Source organism: Petaurus breviceps, unplaced genomic scaffold, assembly GCF_028583685.1.
Source record: "Petaurus breviceps papuanus isolate PSGF00001 unplaced genomic scaffold, PetGlider_PUasm1.0 38, whole genome shotgun sequence".
Lineage (NCBI taxonomy): Eukaryota > Metazoa > Chordata > Mammalia > Diprotodontia > Petauridae > Petaurus > Petaurus breviceps.
The window spans coordinates 51328011-51349661 of NW_027186304.1; the positions used below are offsets into that span (position 1 = coordinate 51328011).

A 21651-nucleotide genomic window follows, 5' to 3' on the forward strand; every position below is an offset into this window, starting at 1 on the left:
GAATTATCAAGACAGAGAAACAGATCAAGTAGACAGATTTCCAAACTATCCAACCATTATATCCATACCAAATCAACATGGGGTTTTTCAAAGCCGGGAGACTCTTAACAACGGCTTCCCAGAGTTTCATTTGATCAAATTGCAGAACACTTCTCAAAGTGAGCCCCAAAACAAAGCCTCAAATCAGGATTTATATAGCCTTCTCCTGGCTCAGAGAATGTAACAACCTTCTGGACCCACTGGCCAATCAAAAAGTATCTACTAAAAAACAAGCCTCTCACCCCGGATTCCAGGTGCACTGTAGCCTTGGGGCAGGGAAGATCTTTAAAATTTACATTCCCATTACAGATGCTAATTGATTTTGAAATTCTTTCTATCTTACATATGTGGTGGTATTTAAAAACTAATAAATCATAGAGAATTTTTATTGTTAAAAAGTATCTTATTTTGTATTAATACTTTTTTTTTCCCCTAAATTTCTTTCTCTTTCATTTACTGTCAGGGAAGAATTACCTAATTTTTAAAGGGTTCAATTATGGTCAAGTGTGAATTGAAGATAATTAGGTGAAGATATTGTATGAACTCATTTAGATGGGATAAGTGAGTTCAAGTCTCCAGACCCAGAAGAATAATATTTCAGGTTATTCAAAGAAATTATAGATATAACCAAAGAACCAGACATTTTTTGAGGATTCATGGAGAACTAGAGAGGTGACAGAAGACCACAGAAGTATAAGTGCAGTATTTGTTTCCAAAATTTCTAGATTCTAAAATCTAGGCCTGATGCTGATCCTTTGCAAAGTTCTAAATCAGATTTTAAAATTGATGACTTGTGATCACTTAGCAAAGAAAATGGTTATGTCAGGAAAACATGAGAACATGAGTTCACTAAAAATGTCATGCCACTCTGAATATGGTTGTTGTTATAATAGGTGGCATAAATGTTATAGACCTAATATAGTTAAATTTCAGCAAGACATTTAGTAGAGTCTTTCTTGATATTTTGGAGCATGTAATGTAGTGTAGTAATTTGGATTTATGATAAGATAGTTAGAAAGTCTTGTGGCTTATTCATCAGTCATGCCCAAAGATTAGTAATGAATAAATTGGTGTTAACGTAGATAGAGGTCTTTAGTGGGACACTGCAGGGGAAGGATATAGAAGGAATGTTTATATCGTAGCTGTGGATTATATAAATCTGGGAAGGATAGTTAACATATAAGATGATAGTCAAGTTTGAAAAAGATTTTTATAGCTTGACACAATGGGCCTAAACCAAGGAGTGAGGTTAAATAAAAGTAAATATAAGTGAACTTTGAGCAGCTATTTAAGCCTTACCTCCAAGGTTACTTGCCTTTTACTCCCTTATGTCTATATCCTTTATGTACCTATTTATTTAAATGTTGTCTCCTCCATTAGTATGTAAGCTCCTTGAAGGCAGGAACTCTTTTTGTGTTTTTTTCTCCCTTTCTTTGTATGTTCTTTTTGTCTTTCATTGTGCCTGCACTTAACTCAATGCCTGACACATAGTAAAGCATTTAATAAATAACTTTTTATGATTCGATTAAAAAAAGTGAACCCCCAAAATTAGAATTCTAGAGAGAGATAAGAATTGATAATATTTATTTGAAAAATTATATTAGGATTGGTTAATTTTAATTCCAAACAATATCTGAAGGCCAGCAGATGACACAGAGCCTATGAACAAATACTTAAACCCAAAGTTTACAATAACGTAAACACCCCATAAAAGAAAAAAAATTCAGATTTCTTCTCGGTATGAAGCTTAGAGGGTCAAAAAAATTTATGTGGAATCACTGTCACCCCCAAATTCCTGAAACAGATGCAGTCTTAATTTGCATTAGTTGAAGTGTAATGCTGTGACATGAATCACATTTGGAGCTTTTGTTTCATTATGTTGTTAAGCCACATCTAACTCTTCCTGCCCCCAGTTGGGGTTTTCTGGGCAAAGAGATAATGGAGTAGTTTGCCATTTCTTTCCCAAGCTGAGGAAACTGAGGCAAGCAAGGTTAAGTAACTTGCCCAGGGTCACACAGCAAGTGTCTGAGGCTGGATTTGAACTCAGGAGATGAGTCTTCCACACTTTAGGACTGGCACTAGTCACCATGCCACCTAGTTGTGACCCTTGTTCCTTTATAGACATGGTATTTTAAAAGGGAGATTAGTGAACTGGAAGTAGTACAGAAAAAATTGACCATTAAGGCTTTGGAATAGTGTTCCAAATCCAAGGGGGAGATGTGAGTATCTCCTGCTTTAGTTCCCTCATCTGCAAAATGGACGATTGGATTACATGATCTCATAAGTTCCCTTGTAGCTCTAAATCTAATATTCTATGATTGAAGAAGACACTGAGGGTATTTATTCTGGAAAAGAAAAGATAATGGGGATCAGATACTGGTTTTCTAATATTTGAAGGGTTATCATTTGCAAAGAAGTATTTGTAGGTCTAGGGAACAGATCTGGGACCATTGGGTAAAATTTATAATTAGGTAGATTTTGACTAAACTATTCGTTCAGTAGACATTTATTAAGTACTCAGCTATGTGCATGGTGTGGTCCTAGGTACTAGTGACACATCCCATTGCCTTTAGTTACTTGTACATTTATCCTTTCCATGTGGGGGTGAGGTAGGGTTTAGAGGTTAAAGTGCCCACTTCTCCCATCTGGAAAATCCACATAAAATATTTTGACCCTCTGAGCTTCATAACAGAGAAGAAATCTTAATTTTTTCTTTTTATTTTATGGGGTGTTTACAGTACCTTATTGTAAAATTTGGGTGTAAGTATTAGGCTCTGTGTTGTCTGCTGGCCTTCATGTGTTGTTTGCAGCTTCCTCAAAACTAATTTTTATGTCTATCCAACATATATCGAAACTGATGGGAAAGTCATGATGTGGAAGGGATAATTGTATTTAATTTGGGAAGGGAAGGGAAAGTGTGTGTGTGTGTGTGTGACAGAGACAGAGAGACAATTACAAGTTGGCAGGGAGAGGGGCAAAAGAAAGATGTTGACAAAGGGCTCTAATACATTTGTGGTGAAAGTCCAAATTTAAGTCTTAGGAGCATCAGGGAATGCTTCATAGAAGAGGTGGTATCTGAACTGAATGCTGTGGGAGCACTTTGTAAGGCAGGATGAGGAAATATATTCCGGGCATGTGAACTAGCCTTCATGAATATGTGGACGTGGCATGTTGATTTTAGGGAAAAATTAATTGTTCAAGATGGAGTTGAAATCTCCAGATATGGACTTTTAGGAAGATTATGTTAGCAGCTGAATGTAATATGATTTGGAGTAGGGAGAGTCTTGTTAGGGTAGGCAGATTGACTAGCAGACCGTTGTAGTAGATTGGGTGTGAAGTGATTAGGGCTTGCACAACTAGAGTGGTGGCAGTGTTAGAGGAGAGAAAGGCATGCTAGAGAGATGGTACAAAGGTAAAATTGACAGGTCTTGGCAAGTTATTGGATATGGGAAATGAAGAGAGTGAGGAGTCCTGGATGATACCTTTATTGTGAGCCCAGGTGAATGAGAGGATGCTGGTACCCTTAGTACTAATAGGGGGAAAGTTAGGAAGTAGGAAAGATATTTTGGGAAGACCTGAGTTAAAAGTTGAATCTCAGACACTGGATTGTTGTATTGGTATTGGGCATGTCACTTAACACCCATTTGTATCAGTTTCATCAACTCAGTTTTGGACATGTTGAGTTTAAGGTATATATGGGTTATCCAGTTTGAGATGTCCAGTAGACAGTTGGAGATAGCAAATCTGGAGAACAGAGGAGAGTTTATGGCTTATTCAGTATATTTGAGAATCATCTGCATAGAAATGATAATTGAATCCATCAGAACTGACAAAATTGTCAAATGAAATAGAGGGGGAGAAGAGAAGAGGGCTACTGACAGAATCCTGTGGCACACAGCATAGGGCATGGGAGAAGGTTCATTAGTAAAAGAGACCTAGAAGGAATTATCAGAGAAGTAGTAGAACAAGGAGAAAGCAATGTATTTGAGAGCTTGTTTGATGTATCTAATGCTGCAGAATGGTCAAGAACGATGAAAGTGTATAAGAGACAAATTTATTTGATAGTTTAGCTGTCATTGGTGACCTTTGGCAAGAGCGGTTATAGTAGAGTGGTAGTATTGAAAGCCAGACAGCAGAGAGTTAAAAAGGTGAATGGTGAGGAAGTGCGAGTCACAAGTGAAGATGACCATTTCAAAGCTTTTAGCAGTGAAGGGGAAGGAGAAAGAGGATGATAGCTTGAGGGGATAAAAGAGGGGAGCAAACACATTTAAAACAAGTTTTGTGTATGTGTGTGTGTGTGGCTGTGTGTATGTATATATATATATATATATATATATATGGGAAAACAGACCATATTTTTTTTTTTTTTTTTTCCCCAATGGGAAAACAGACCATATTTGGAGAGGGCAACCAGTGGATTACCATGTAGCATAAAGAGGCCATTTTAGGTTAGCTTACCAGGACTTGTAATGAGTCCAGTCACTGTGTTTTCAGTTTCCGAAGGGGAGCATGTGGGCTTAACAGATTGGGGATTGCAGAAGTACAAAGGCATTCAAGAATGATCCAGTTCTTTGTTGAAATAACTGACTAGAGGATCAGGACTGTTTAATGGGAAGGCAGTGAAACTATAGTGTGGTAGTGGAGTGTGAGAATAATAATGGATTGAAGACCCTGTAGAGAATACGGTGAGATGTCTTCATAGCTAGCAGTTTTATCTGTTAAAAGTGGAATGAGGAAACTGTGAGATATGAACTCTGTTAATGGAAATGACCAAAAACAGCCTGGATGACCCCCAGTCATCAGTGATGCCAAAACTTTTATATTGGGTAGAAAGTTGGATTAGATTTGTAATAAAAACTCTAGGGCAGTGTTGAGTCAGCCTCACTCAGGAAGGGCAGCGGAAAGAATACTAATGTTGGAGTAGAGGACCTTGGTTCCAATCCTACCAGTATTTACTACTACTTTTGTTACTTGGGCGAGCTGCAATTTTAGTTCTCTGGATCTTAGATTCCTTATCTGTAAAAAGCTTGCGGGGGGTGGGGGGGGGTGGGGGGGTGAATTAGGCAGCCTCAGAGATCCCTAGAAAAGGATCTAAATCCTTTTTCCTAAGTCCTGATTGATACCTGCTATTTCTTATACAAAGTTAAACCCTGCGAAACTCTCAAAGGGTTTTAGTTAACTAGAAACAAAGTTGTTCATGTGAATCAGTGGAGGGGGTTTCCATGCTAGGATATCCTTACAGTGATGAAATCACAACTTCAGATCTACTCCATGCCTTTCAGTAATAGTTTATTTTGCAATTATGTAGTATAATAAAGCACATCAGTACTTTATAGTTATAATAAACTTTAGATGCATTTATTTTGATGCTGACAACCCTTTGAATGAGGTACAATAGTGCTTCTAACTTTTTATTTTACTCAAAGCACAGTATTCTTTGCCATGAAGATTGTGACACACTGAATGTTTAAGTTAGCAACAAACAAGAACTTGTTTGCCCTTCCTCAATAGTCAGGTCTCTAGATTCATTAACTAGGTCTTGGGATTCTTCCACTTCTCATTTCACTGCTCTAACTCATTCTTTTTATTTACTTCTCTAGGATTCACAGGGGTGGAGTCAGAAGTAGTTTGGGGCCTGCACAGATAGACCTGTTATTATGACCTTCATCTAAATGAGAAGAGCAGTCAGCATACTGCTTTAGAGGTACATGATGGTACAGTGGGTAGAGCCCTGGGTCTGGATTCAGGAAGACCTGAGTTCAAAGTTGAATCTTAGACACTGGATATAGCTAGCTATGTGGTATTGGGCATATCACTTAGCATCCATTTTTCCTCAGTTTTTTCAACTATAGATAGTGCCTACCTTGCAGGGTTATGAGGATCAAATGAGAGAGTATTTGTTTATTTATTTTTAGTTTTCATCTTTCACTTTTTTTTTGGCTTTTTGGAGGGGGGAAGGTAGGGCAATTGGGGTTAAGTGACTTGCCCAAAGTCACAAGGCCAGTTTTGTGTTAAGTGTCTGAGGCCGGATTTGAACTCAGGTCCTCCTGACTCCAAGGCCAGTGCTCTATTCACTGTGCCACTTAGCTGCCCCCCATCATGCACTTTTATAAGATTTTGAGTTCTAAATTTTCCCCCTCCTTCCTCTTCCACCTTCCCAAGATGGCATGTAATCTGATATAAACTGTACATGTACAATCATATTAAACATTTCCACATTAGTCATGTTGTAAAGGAGAATCAGAAGTAAAGGGAAAAAACATGAGGAAGAAAAAAACAAAAAAAAGGACAGAAAATAGTATGTTTTGATCTACATTCAGACTCCATAGTTCTTTCTCTGGATGTGGATAACATTTTCTGTCTTTAGTCTTTTGAAATTGTCTTAGATCCTTGATTGCTGAGAAGAGCTAAGTCTATCAAAGTTGGTCATTTCAGTGTTGCTGTTAATGTGTCCAATGTTCTCCTGGTTCTGCTCACTTCACTCAACATCAGTTCATGTAAGTATTTCCAGGTTTTTCTGAAATCTGCCTGTTCATCATTTCTTATGGAAAAATAGTATTGACTTGTTGAGCCATTCACCAATTTATGGGCATTCCCTTAATTTCCTGTTCTTTGCTACCACAAAAAGAGCTGCTATAAATATTTTTTACGTGTGGGTCTTTTACCATTTTTTATGATGAGGTAGCATTTGTATAAAACACTTAGTACAGTGTCTGGTACATATGGAAGGTGCTATAGAAGTGCTTATTTCCCTACCCACCAAACTGTAGCTGGAGGTAGGGTCTATGAGGAGTTTAGAGTCATACCTGATGATACTCTGTGGCTCATCTTTGGAAAAGCACTGAGGAACTTAAAGTACTGTCCACACTTGGTAGGTGATGATAATGAAACTCAGAAAAATGAACTTTGCTCAGATCTTTCATGTAGTGTATGGCAGAGCACAGACCGAAATCCTTGGGCTGATTTCATTGACCTCTAAGGTTCCTTCCAACTCAAGGATTCTATAAACTTAGGAACACTTAAAGGAAATGTCTTGATAAATTATTTTTTATTTCTTTTGCTAGAAACAATGCTGTGGTCACTTGGGTATCAAGGACAAATTTCTTCCTAGACTCTGAAAACCTAAAAGTTTTATTCCTCCATGAAGTTGAGTATTTACTAGCAAGAAACCTAAGTTTTCTGTGCTTTATTTTATTCATATGAAAAGGATTTTGTGATTCTGTTTTTTCATGGTGTCTTGAAAGTTTGTCTTTAAAGAAATGCTCACTAAGTGCATAAAGAAACTGCTAAGTTCTGTTGATTCTATGCATTTCTCCTTGGATAGAATCTTTAAAATTACATATAACAGCACAGATAGCAAAGCTCTTGGAGGGTAGTAATTTGTGTCCATGTTGTGCATTTCTTCCCAGGTGTTAAGTATAGTTTGTAAACATATCTCATTAACCCACACTGAGTCCTTGTGGAGTCCTCTTTAGAGGATGAGTTGTAAAATTGCTATTATTATGCACAGAGTGTTGTTAAATAAAGTATATAGAAATATAAATAATGTGTATTTTACTCTATGTCTGAAGCTAGTCTGGTATGAGTATATGGATAAGATATTTTGTTTTGGGGTAAGATGGTAGAATGCAAATGGTAAAGATGTACTTGACCTGAACTGTTGCAATTCTATGGTTTTCAGACTAATTATAGATTTTTAAAATCCAAGAGAAATAGACCAGATCTCTTCTTCATGCTTTCTTCCCATTTCTGTTTGAGAGCATGTTATCATAGGGTACGTGCAAGACAATATTGTATTCATACAGGCCTATTCTACTATAAAGTGACCCAGATTTTGCAGTAGCTTGTTGTGGAGTTTTGGCTTCATGACTTAACTTAGTATGTGACCTTGAACTACATACCCTTCTGAGTCCCAGTTTCCATGTCTGTAACACAGAAATAATTTTACTGTACTTATGACCTTATACTTAGAGATGAAAAGAGACCATAGAGATCATCTGGTTCAACCATCTCATTTTATAGATGATGAAACCAAAGTGCAGAAAGGTTAGGTAAGACTTGGCCAAAGCCATATAGGTAGTAGAGTTAATGAGGAGGAGAGCTAGGATTTGAACTCAGAGTCCTCTGATCCCCATATCTACCAGACCATGTTTGCAGTAGCCACTTCATGAGCTGATATAAGGGTAAGAGTTTAATTTATCTTTATATAGTCCTTGAAGATTTTTAAATCACTTTTCCAGAAGGAAAGATAAAGTAGAGGTTGTACAAGTTTTTGTTATTTCTATTTTATAGATGAGAACAAAAATCAAGAGGTAAATTGATTTGCTTACATTCTTAAAGTTAGAAAGTATAGGAGCTGGCATTCAATGAAATAAGAGCTCACATTTCTGTAGTGCTTCAGAGGTTATGTTGCATTGTCTTCACAATCTTTTGAGGTAGGGAGTATAAGCCTTATTATCCTTTTTTTATATATTGGAAAACTTAGGCTCAGTGAGAGAAAATGACCTTTCTATACTTTTTTCTTTCTCTCTTGTTCTCATTGTTTCTATTCCTTACTCTCTCTTGAGCTTCCTCTTTTTCTCTTGCTTCCCATTAGTATCACTGCCTACTATTTTACTTTCCCTTGTGACTCATAAGTTTAGTAATCAAGCAAAACAAATCAATACATTGGCTGAATCTGAAAATATATCTTATTTACATTTCTGGTCCATCATCTCTCTGTCTTGAAGTAGGATTAATATTGTCTCATCAGTCTTTTGAGTGAAGTTGTGATCACTCATTGCATTTTTCAGATTCATAAGTCTTCCAAATTTTTTTCCTTTATCTTATTATAGGAATTGTATATTTTGCTTTCCTGGTTGAGCTTACTTTGGTCAGCATCAGTTCATGTTAGTCTTTCTAGGCTTCTCAGAATATTTGCCATTTCTTATAGTGTAGTAATGATCCTTTGCATTAGTTTACTATAATTTGTTCAGCCATCAGTGTTTTTTCTGTTATGCCCTGTTGCTTCCCTTTAAACTTTCAAAATCTAAAGCAAGTTACGATTCCTTTTAGTTCTTTGATTTTGTGATACTGTAATTATTGCATTTTTTTTTCCTGGCATATATGCTCTGACATGCTAGAAAAAAACTCTTAACCAGCAGCCTTGAAAATGAGAACAAATATTTGGAAGTTTTAGTTTCAGGAATACAAGAGAAGGCAGGAGCTGATACTTGAAGAACAGAAAGATTAGGTATGGGAATACAAAAAGAAGTCGGAGGAGAGAGCTTGGTTAATTACACGAGAAGAGCTTGACAGAAACAAAAAAACCAAAACAACTTTGAGCTGAGCAATTGAGGAGCTAAGTGTACCACACAAGGATTCCTTGAGTGGGGAGTTTAGAAGCATTTCAAAATTTGTATCAAAAATATAAAGGAATCTTTGAAACTAGAATGTCACGAGGATGTTTTAAAATTCACATTTACAATGAAATTGCAGTTCTGGGAGAGCTTTTTTCATTTTCTTATTTTTATTTTTTCCTTCCTTTGTATTTTCGTTATTTTTTCTTCTCAAAATAATTTTCATTCTTTCTATTTCTCCAACAATCCCCAAGAAATTCAATTTCCTCTAAAACTTATTCACATGCCTTTAATGCTGTTTCTAAAAGATATTATCTTTTTTACCTCACTTACATTTCCTTTTTCTCTTTCTGCTTATCCTGTATAGAGATGAAGAATACAAAACCTTGATTCCTCTAATCTACGATTGCCGCTTCTACTTTGTCCCCATTTTCTTCGCTTCATGTTTCCCCTTTGCACCTGTTGGCTTATCTAATCATCCTTCTTTGGTGTGTCTTTCACAGGCCTGGGACCTGAATAGTAGGAAGGAATGTTATAGGATATACTCTTTCTCCATGTTTAATTTCCTCTGGTACCTGCCAGTGCTTTATATCTGACAGTCATTACATGCTTGCGATATGCCAGGCCTTTTCAATTACTGGTTTTATAAAGGCAAAAATGAGATTGTTCTTACCCTCAAGGAGTTTGCTTTCTGATAGTGGAATGGATTAGAAATATTAGAATCAGTCCATAAAGTGCAAGAGAATGAACAAATTAATGACAAGTAATTATTGTGTTTATTTTGTGGGAGGTGCATTGCTGAGCACTAGAGAGTTAGAGAGCCAGGTCAGAAGAGGATACTGGAAGAGAGTCACAGCATGAAGACAGCAAAGAAGACCAGTAGTTTTACACAAGCCTTTTGTGCATTGTGGACTTTACTGCGGAGGTAAGGCCTTTGTTGGTCCAACAAGGTCTGTCAGTGTGAATAGTGAATTGGCTGCTTTATTCAGATTCTGACTGCATATCTGGAACCAGTTACTTCATTTTACATAATTATAACTTGGAATAGTGTGAATTTGAATACATGCAACCACTTCACTGTATTGTTATGATGGGTCTGGCAGTGTTTACAGAAACTGTTTGGAATTGGAGTCCTTTTTATAATTGGGGAAGACAAAATTAGGTAAATAGGGGTAGGCAGGCAGAAAAGATGAATTTAAGGGATGCTGAAAATTTGGCATGGAGGAAATAAGAAAAAAATCTGCAAGAATCATACTTTGCTTTCTTTGTGTTACGGTTAAGAGAATCAGATTGTTAAACCTTGAGTCAAGACCCTAGAGTTTACCTAGACTATCTTTCTCATTTTTCACATGAGGAAACTGATGCCAAGAGGTTTAGGGATTCAACCAAAGTAATTCAATTAGTTTGTGGTGTAGCTGGGATTAGGATACAATAGTGCTTGGGAAATGTGTAAATAAGACTGCTCAAGTTTGGGCTGTGAGTTTAACTTGAAATCTTTGGTATATCTAGTTATATAAACCCCAGGAATCTTTTGACAATTGGAAGATTGTACCCAGTAAACCAAACACATAGGTTTTCCTCAAAAATAGGCATTTTCCTAGCAAAGAGCATTAAAATGCACATAAATTTATTTGGGGAAATTTCACTGGAAATCAACGATACCACACAACGAAACCACCAATCTATCCCACTAAATCTTCACATGGGAAGATTTAGTTTTAGCTTTAGTACAAAACCCTAACTGTTCCTTCATACAAATATGTATACAAACTATCCCTTTGTACAGATATGTTAGTGCCCATCATTTTTGAATTTTTGGCAGTCTAGGAAAAGACCTTCCTCAGGGACAGTTGAAAGTGCCCAGTTGTGAAGATAGTTCACAAAGATTGCTAAGACCTAGAAGCACACACAGTAAGTGCTTAATAAATGGTTTTTCTTTTATTTATTCATTCGTTCAGCCATGAGTCTGAAGAAAAATCTTTTAGGGAGCAAAATAGAAAACCCACAGTCTTAAAAAAATTTTTTTTTCCTAGCTTTATTCCCCTCTCATTTTCCCCTGTAACTATTCTGCCAAAAGTTTGCCTTTCATTGGCACATGAAGGCCTCCCAGCAGGGATCCTTATGTTATGTTTAGTAGCACCTGTTTCTATTTGAGTTTGATACCACTGATCTATGGAATATTGCAGAACTATTCAAGACCCATTCAGAGTTATTTGAAAAGTGGCTGTTTAAAATACATTGACCACTATGTAACTTAGAGCTAAAAATTAGAATCCTACTTTAAACATTATTAGAAAGAATATTAGCAAAATCTTCTCTTTCTATGTTACTGTAAAGTTGTGGTTTTTTTTTTGTTTGTTTCTTACTTTTTTTTGGAGGGGGAAGGCAGGGCAATTGGGGTTAAGTGACTTGCCCAAGGTCACGCCGCTAGTTTTGTGTTAAGTGTCTGAGTTCACATTAGAACTCAGGTCCTACTGACTCCAGGGTTAGTGCTCTATTCACTTCGCCACCTAGCTGCCCTGTACTGTAAAGTTTTTAAAGTGGTATTTCCAGTACCATCTCATTTGAGAAAAAACTAATTTCAAAATGATTTTGCTTTTTGATAAAAAAGTTAAATTTGTGTCCTCAAGCAAAAACATCAGAAAAGATTCCTTTATTCTGTGTCAGCTCTGAAGTGACATCTAATTCTTTTAAAATGTAAGGAATACTTGGGCAGTATTTAACTGAAGTGAATATTGTGTCCAAATACAATCAGTCAAGTAAGGAAACTTTAATTGAGCACCTACCATCTTCTAGGTACTAGGATACAAAGAGAAAAAAAATATTACTTTCTAGGAGCATAGGTTGTGATTTAGGAGCCATAATATCCTGTAAAGACAAGATGTTTATTTTGGGGGTATTTTAAGCTTAGTAACATTAATAAACCTAAACTTACTTTCTTCTAGCTTCTTAGCTGGGTGGCTCAGTGGATAAGAACACTGAATCTGGTGTCAGGAAGACTTGAGTTTAAATCTAGCCTCATATAATTACTAGTTAGGTGACCCTGGGCAAGTCACTGAATCTCTCATTGCCTCATTTTCCACATCAGTAAAATAGGAATGATAGTAAAGGCACCTACATCCCAGGGTTGTTATAAGGATAAAATGAAATAATATTTGATATCGCAAACCTTAAAATGCTATATAAATGCTATTTTTGTTTTTATTTCTTCATTCATGGCATACAGACCTTTTATAAACCTCAAAGTGGGGTGTGTGTGTGTATGTATATATACATATATATATAGCGATTTCTTATTGTTAATGATAATAGCATTTGTAAACAATAGATTGATGAGGAATAATTTAACATGTCTAGAGCACAGGAAATGATCAGTCTTGTGATACTCTCTTCTTGTCAGATTACTCAAGATTATTGTATTTAGTATTACATCATCATCACTAGTCAATCAGTAGTCATTTATTTAGTGCTTACTCTGTGCCAGACACAGTAAATCATTCTAATTGTCATCATTATTATAAAGTGTCTCACATTAATTCTTTCCTTTGTTATTTATAAATCCATATTTTTAGTAGTAATTTTTTTAATAGATTAAGATTTAAATAGCTAAAACTTCTCACTTGCTGACAAGTCAGCTTGTTTGCTAAAGAGTATACATATTTTAGAGATATCAAGATAGTTTTTTAACCATCTACTTTCTTTGTTTCAATCCACACATATTGCTCACCATAATTAAACTACAGTTATACTCCTTAAAGGACCCTTGAAGAGTTCAAAATTATTTGGAGACTAACTAGAATTGGCAGGTAAAAGAACACATCAGAGAAACAATAAAAATTAAAATGAATTAAAATTAAAAATGAGAATAAGATAACATATCCGAATTTATGGGATGTAGCCAAAGAAATCCTTAGGGGAAAACTCATCTCTCTAAATACTTTCTTAAGCAAAAGAGAAAAAAGAACAAATCAATTAATTGGGCATACAATTAAAAAAAAAAACCTGAAAAACCAGTAAGTTTTTTTTAAAACTTTAAATACTGAAATAGAAATTCTGAAAATCAAAGAGATTAGCAACATTTAAAGCTTAGAGACAGCTAGCATAAAATGGTAGGTTTGGAAATCCAGAGGACCTGAGTTCAAATGTGGCTTCTTACTAGCTTTGTTACCCTGTGCAAGTCACTTAAGTGGTTTCCTCTTCTCTAATTTAAGGATATTAATAGCACATACCTCTCAGGGTTGTTGTGAGGATCAAATGAGATATTATTTGTAAATGTGCTTATCACAGTGTCCATTACATGGTGCTTAATAAATGCTTAATTCCTTCCCCTTGTCTTCTTCAATAACAAAAAAGTCATTGAATGAATGACCAAATTAAGAGCTTTTTTCTTCGGGGAAAAAAAAATAAAATGGATTAACCATTAACTAATTTGATCCTTCTCCCCCCCCCCCCAAAAAAAAAAATCAAATATACCCTTATAGTAGATAGAGCTAGAGATCTTTTACTTTACAGTTATGGTATAGTGGCTTATTCTGAACATTTTCTTAATCTCTTTGGGTTTATCTGTTCATTTGGGGGCACTTTAAATCACCTCTCTGTGAGACACACCAAAAATTAGATTTTTTAGATTAGATTAGGAAGTCTTCTGTCTACCATGCTCTGGACCAAAGTTGTTTTAGCCTCGAATTTATAAACTTGGAGGGAAATGAAGTTTCAAACACAGACAACAACTTTTCATTTCTTTATATATCATCCTTTGTTTTCCTCATTTTGTGTTATCATCTTCAGTCATTTAACCAGAAAGCATTATTAAGTGCTTATGTTTTAGGCACTGTGCTAAGGATACAAAGGCAAAAGACAAATAATTCCAGCCCTCTACCTCTAGGAGCTTACAGGAAAAACAATGTGTGTGGGTACATATATGTGTGTATGTGTGTGTGTGTATGTATATACAAATACACATAGATATACACAGACCATACATATTGTCTTCCCTGTAAGGGAATGTATATATATATATACACACACACACAAAATATATACATGTACAAATATGCACATACATAAATAAATACATATGTGTCTCTATATACAAGACATGTAAATCAAATACAAGGTAATTTTGCTGGGAGTGGTATTGGATAAGGGTTTCTGGGAGATAGGTTTCAGTACCTTTGTTGGATGGCTTCTGCAAATACAGATGGAAGGGGAAATGTGGTGAAATCTAGTACTGGCCAATGCTAGCAACCTTTCACCTGGAAATGATGATAATTTCCAAAGAAAGGAGTGGGTTATATTATCTCAGCATTGACTATCCTTGTTGTTAAGACTTGGTTCTATAAAGACTTTCCCTTTTCTACAACAGTGTTAGATTTTGAAATCTGCTGAAAGGTGGAAAGGTAAAGGGCAGGCTTGAAGGACAGAGCTGAAGTAAAAAAGATACAAAATGTAAATTTTGGAGCATAGGAAGGGAAGGAGTGAAATGACAGCTCTTGCTTAAAAACAGGAGAGCTATTTGTTAAAGGAAAACATTTTAACTGAGTATTTCTGTTTTAGGCAGTAATGGATGTTAGTTTAATTTTTCTATTGGTATTATTGCTAGGGGAATAATAGATTTGGAGCTGGAAAGGGCCCCAGGGAGCATTTTACAGAAGAGGAAACTGAAACCTGGAGAAGATAAGTGATAGCTTTTCTTAAGGTCTCTTTGAAGAAGTTTGGAATTGATTGCATGACAGGGGACACATTGGTTCAGGACTGCTTAGCATGGTGTGCCTGTGCCTGTGAAGGTGCTGTTCTCTGTGAGCAAAGCTGAATTGCAGTAGGTCAAAAGAAACATGAGAGGTGCAATTTAGACATCTCCACCCCTAATGTTCATGTGTACTATTAGTGCCTGATCTGTTGTAGAACCTTCTGAGCTCGTACTGGTCTGATCAGCCACAGTTGGACACACTGTAACTTGACTCCAACATAGTGATGTCACTTTGGTCCTCTTGAGAATGAAGGGCAACAACCAACCAACAGCAAGGAAGGATTTGAGACAGGATTGAAACCCAGGTCTTCATGACTCTATGTCCAGAGCTGTTTATAACTTTCAAACTTGGAAATTGGGAGGGATCATATGCTCAGTAAGAAAGAATTTCCATAATCTTACCTAGAAAAGTAGTAGATATCCAGGTTTACATCTGAACATGAATCTTTTTCTCTTGTCTTAAGTTCCATGTAACTTCTATTCATTTTGTAACTGTGTAACTATGTTTGACTGGCCTGAGCAGTTACTGATCTGTTCTTAAGGAAATGTCTGTGAGAATGTAGACCAAGATTGTTTTTGCTCCATTCTCTGCTTGGCTGCTTAACTGACCTCTAGATTCATTCCTAACATCCATCTCTTTATCATAGTTTCTTCTAGAATACAGCAGATTGTAGGCAGGGAATGCACAATTAAAAAAACATTCTGCACTTGAGAAAGTTTCCTCTGCATGATTCAAAGGAAAGGAACACTTCCCACTAGTTGTGTTCTGATATGCAAAGGGAGTTCTGCTGTAAAGTTGCATTTTGTTGAATGAAACCTCAGTTCTTTGCAAGTCAAGAAATTACTGAAACGCTGGACAGCTGATCAGCCTATGGCTTTAGCCTGGTATTCTGCATCTCGTTATTGTCACTTGAGTCTGAGTGTGGTTGTATCATAGTACAGTGTTTTTCAGAGCGTGGCTGCCTTGTGGGTCCTGATTTTTGTCTCTGCCATGTTACACATTATTTTGATGGTTTTACTGTTTTGTTTTGTGAAGATTATCTTCCTCTATTCATGTGTTCGATCGTATCCACAACCAGTTCAGTGCAGCTTTCTTAGTGTACACTGTACCTCCTCTCCTCCTCCCTCTCCCCATCTTGTAGGAACTGGGGGGGGTGGTGGCTTCTAGTGTTTTGTATAGCTTTATTATTTCCTGCCCACTACTTATTTAGTTCATGCTGTAATACTTGGCACTTTTACTTCCTTTATAGAGTAGGATGTGATGTCATAGAGAAGGGGAAAGGGCTATCCAAATTCTCTCAATTGCTGGGAGGAGCTGCCCAGGTGTGCTGAGGGGCCTGTACTCAGGAAGAGAAACAGGGAGTCCTCCACAGTGAGTAACCCCACTTTCAAGTGCACCCAAGTTTCCTTTAAAGCCTTGTCCAGTACAGTGTAGTTTCCTCTTCTGCCCTTTCCAGTTGTACCCAATTTGCCCTTTGGAGTGTTACCAGTTCAGCTCAGTTTTTCTCCTTTCTAACCCTTCCTCCACTGTTTTTCACCTTTTCCTGTCCTACCCCACCCACCCCACCAGTTTCCCTTTTCCCTGCTTGTTTCCTTTTTTCAGTGTCTATTAACTTTCCTTCTGTCCCTTTGGATTGAAGAGCCTTGTCTCTCAGTTGGACACACCTTTTCCTTCAAGTCCTTGAATCTGCAATGCCCTTTTAAAGTATCTTATGATTATGTGCTGTCTTATTTTCAGTCCTTTGTCTGCTTTTACGTGTCTGTCCAGTTCTTTCCCCTTTCCCTCTATGGTCTGATCTTGTCCCCTTTTCAGCTCTAAACAGTTTCCTTGTTGCCTCTTTTTTTTCAGTATTTTCCAGTTTACACCTCTTCCGTATCCAGACATGCCTATGTTTCTTTTTTACCCCTTTCTCAGCCTTCAGTTCAGCTCTCCACTGTCGTCTCCAGCCAGGACCAGTTTCGTTCGCCTCCCAGACCTTTCTAGTGCAGCCCATATTTCTACATTCTTCTTTAGAAGAACTGAAAAAAAGCAAATAGTAAGAAGGCTGATCTGCATTGGAAAATAATGTGGGGCAAGGACTATGGGTAAACTATCTGAACTGGAAAGGGAAGAACAGGAAAGTTAACTCGAGCTGTAAAGTAGCAGAGGAGGGTGGGGGAGGAGGGAGGGTAATCAAGTGGCTGGATAGTTTATTGGATGGACCATTATGTACTACTAAGCTTTTTTCCTTTAGGGACCTGGTTGGCATTCAGCCTACAGTAGTAGAGATCCAAACTAAGATTCTGATGGCTGCCTTGTAGCCCTTGTGAATGAATTGGAAATCTTCCCAATTCTCAGCTGGCAGGAGTCCCTGTCAAAAAACCTGTTGTGTTAATTGTCAGTAGCTGTGACCCTGTTGGTTGTCTTAGTGGAGGTGATGGTGAGAACATGGATGGAGATTTGACTCACTTCTTCCACCAAGATCTGGTCTCTCTAGGCCGTATTGGTGAGACATCACAGGAACCTGACCCTGCTATTTCTTGTTTGGGAGGAAATTGGTCCCTGGATAATGAAGGAGCTTGGTTTCTAGGGTTGGTGGTAGATTATCCACTACATGTATAAATGGTACCCTTTCCCACCCAGTTTTTAAAAGTAATTTAGAAAATGAATTAAGTAGGACTGAAAAGGGAGCAGGAAAAAAATGGGACTTATATTTACAAAACTGTATGAGGTGGACTGAATGGGAAGAGGAGAGGGATTTTGCTTGTGTTCAATTGGAAAAGGCAAAGGAGTTGGAAACTGAGCTGAACTGGAAAACACACTGTCATGAGTCATCTGGGCATCTTGTGTGCTGCTTTGACCATTTTTGACCACACTTTAAAAATTACCTATTTTATGCTAAAAAAGTGAATTAAAACATAAAACCCATGAAGTCATCATTGACTGGTATCTACTTCCTTAACTAGACTCAAGCTTTTGTCTTCCCAAGGTCATGGAACCACTAAGAATGTGCTTAAAGGTGTTGTTTTTTTTTAAAGGAGTTCCCTCCCTCAACCAAATTTTAGCATTTACTGTTTATTGAGTCCATCTTTATTACCATGTTATCCTTGGGTTTAACCCTTTTCAGTGTGTTTGCTACATTTTTTGGAAAAAAATTTCCCCATGTTTAATTGAAGTAGATGATGCCACAAATGTCCAAAAAGTCTTATTCTTGCTTTAGTCAGTGTCACAATAAAGTTCCCTGCCCTTTGATGATTTTTAAATGAAAATTGCATGATTACATACATTACTATTTACATTAAATGACTTCACACAATAACCAGCAAATTTTATTTCTTTGTAGGCATTAGAAAAACACCCCAACTCACCAATGACTGCAAAGCAGATATTGGAAGTCATTCAAAAAGAAGGATTAAAAGAAACAAGGTCAGTATTAATGTGTATAGAGTTCTTGCCTTCATTGATTTATTAAAATGCTGGTTCCCAAAGTGATAGGTGTGATCTAGATTCTAACAGAATGTACCTGGAATTTCTTTTCTGATTAAACATTCGCCTGGCTTCTGACTTAGGAACAGTCTGAGAAAATATATAAAATATATTAGTACAACAACCATATATATAAAGGAAGGATTGTTTTTTCTAGAGTTAGCACCCTTTTAAAATTATTCTTGTTTCTCTTTTTTTCCCATAAAAGTTGTTAGTGTTTTTGGAAGTGAGTGGGGAAAATAGTAGTTCTTTCTGGTTTAATAGATGAAAGTGTAAGTATAGAAATGGAATTTCTTTTGATAAAATTTAGAATTCTAGAAAGCGAGTAGTATAGGGATAACTTGGTTAGTTTCTTGGTTAGTTAATTCTAAGCTAGTATCTGTTACAGTTTTTTACTTTGGTTGGTAATTTGTGACTGGAGCTTTAATTGCTTGAAGAGAATGTAATTGACTGTTGAGGATGAAAATAACTATATTGTAGGCAAATCATAGATTAAATTTTCAGAAAATAGATTTTTGTGCATGTATTTTATGCCTACTAGTAAGATGTACATTTGGCAATTGTCCCATGGGCAAAACAAATAAACCTGCCAAGAGACCTTGTCAGCATTGTGACTGTCGTGAGTAGTATTTAATACAACAGTTCAAAGGGATCAGTATTCCTCTGGGATAGGTTTTCTTTTAAAACAAGAAAAGAAAGGGGCAGCTATAATTTTGTAGAAGTGATAGCATCCTTTATTTAGCTGCTTTGAATGTTGCTTTTGCGAAGTGAGATCAATAAGCTTTAAAATTTAGCTAGGTCTAGGACAGTATAATCTAAAATTTCATCTTAATTGCTTCTGTGTTTATCTGTTTTTAAGAAATGCTTCATGAGAATGTATCATATTACTTTTTTGCAAGCATTTCTCCGAAAGTGGAGGGAATATTGACACTACATAACAATTCTTTTAAAGGTGATCTTGTTCTGGTAAGCTAGATATGTGTGTGTTGGCAAAGAACAGAATGGGGAGAACTAGAAATTCATTTTCCCCTTGCCACCTGTCAAAGTCCTGGAAATGTATGTGCCCTAAGAAAGCATTGGAAATGTTTGTTCTGAAGCCAAAAAGAAAGGAGTAGGGGGAGGGAATCTCAGAAAATAAACCCCTGCTGAACATGGGCTTTGTGCCAAAAAGATCTGCCACACAGACAAAAAGCCCCTCATTAAAGCAATCACTTGAAATTTGTTTATTAAGATACATTTCTCAACAGCAGTGAATATGCTACTTACTATCTGTTGTTCTTCACTGTGTGATATGAGACTACTGCACCTTGGCTCTGAACTACATTATAATTAGTCTTGTTATTATGGCAACACCTCTTCACACTACTGAAAATGCTTGTCTTCTCAGAGTGGTGTGTTAAAGAGGTTGCAGTATAAATGTACATAATCAGAAAAAACAAAACCGAGCCAAGACAGCCTTTTTAAACTGAAAAAGGAAATATAACAATACCTATTTCTCAAGTCACTTTTTCATCATGGCAGCAAAACTATTTTATACCCAAAGAAAAAGGCTACTGATGAGTAGTTAAACATACTGTTGAGTAAGCATAGAATGAAATAGGAGGTAAAAACACCTCAGGAATTCACAAATTAAAGATGTGAATTAAGAAGTGGGGAAGAGGTAATGATGAATGAGGTCTTTTGTTATTGTCCTGTAAAGTCAACTGACACATATGTGCAAATATGCTTCGAAGTCAATTGAGTGTGCTGCGTATCTGAGACCAGTATGCTGCTCCCTCATTTTTCAGGTACCGCAAGGGAGTGTGATATATGATGTGATATTCCAGATCTGCTGTGGATTTGGGAACCAAACCAGCAAGGTTGTTAGGGATGTGTTTAAATTAAGAATAAGTGGACTCTGAGCAAGGACTTGAGAAATTCTCTTGAAGTAGTGTTTTGGCTTCATGACATCTAATTGGACTGTTCAGAGGCCCTTTTTGCTTCTTTCTGAGTGCTTGGTTGTGCCCCAGATTGTTAAATTTGTTGGATAAGTGAAGTGTCATTATATATTTTTCTTTCAGAAAAGAGTTAAGTTTAGAAACAGTACTGTCATATGGTGTAACCTAATTGACGAATTCTTAGAAAGTTATTGATGTTGAAGTTTTCAGGAAGTCCAAGCATTTGTCTGCTTGTTTTTTAAATGTAGCAAAATCATTGGCATAAAAGGTGTGACCAATAGTCCTTCTTTGGTTTAGTATATGTGCATAATAAAAGATTTTCTAGTTTTCAATAAGAGTTCCAAGGACCACTTCCAGAAACAATACCTCTAGAGACAAGAATGTGTTTTATTCATTTTGTTTCCCTTTAGGAGTTGAACACCACTAATTCCATTCATGTGTACTAGGGATTGCCTTTGCTTATGATGACCTTGTCTTGCCTTCCAAGTTAGAAACTTTTTTTTAAAGAACATCACTAATTTCAGTTTTTTATCACATCCAAAAGGTTGACTTTTAAGTTTAGAAAAATATATAGCAACTTTGGGTGCATTCCATATAATATGTGTTCTGAGATTCTCCACTGATTTGCTGTGAATTGAAAAACTTATTGCAAGGTTGACTTGTTGTCTAACACTAAAGCTTCTGCTATAAAACTTCCTACTTGAAATAGCAAACATACCAACTTTTAGAATGTGACTTTTGTGTGTGTATATGTGCATGCTTAATGTTTGAAATAGTGGCACTGTTGTTTGATTTAGAAATGAAACATTTGGCTTTTTATATCAACCATTCCACAACATATTCTTAACTAATTATGTGCTTTGCTTTTTTTGAAATGATAATAAATCAACAAGCATTTATTAAGCACTTACTATTTTTGTACCAAGGATTGGGTTTCTCAAATGTTAATGTTCTCTATATTGTCAGATATTTAGATCTAACAGAATTTATTGGTAAACACATCAGTGTGTTTCAGTCATGTTTTGGTACTTTGATGTTGAAACGATACTTACCATGTGAATTGTGCCGTTCTTAATATGATGGTACTCTTTTAACCTTTTGTCAGAATGTGAGTGATTTCTG

General features: G+C 36.4%; 1 protein-coding gene across 11 annotated transcripts in view; it reads left to right on the forward strand.

Annotated features, from left to right (window-relative positions):
* ASXL3 (ASXL transcriptional regulator 3) overlaps positions 1-21651 on the forward strand; it is a 302427-nt gene that overhangs the window by 20497 nt on the left and 260279 nt on the right. For 6 of the 11 annotated variants that reach the window (XM_069099871.1, XM_069099870.1, XM_069099874.1 and 3 more), the window contains exon 2: positions 18450-18532. In XM_069099871.1, coding sequence (XP_068955972.1) covers positions 18450-18532 — 83 coding nt within the window. Of the gene's footprint in view, positions 1-5541; positions 5744-16376; positions 16499-16865; positions 17163-18449; positions 18533-21651 lie in introns of those variants that run through there. The other 5 variants (XM_069099875.1, XM_069099878.1, XM_069099872.1 and 2 more) reach the window with 3 other exon arrangements.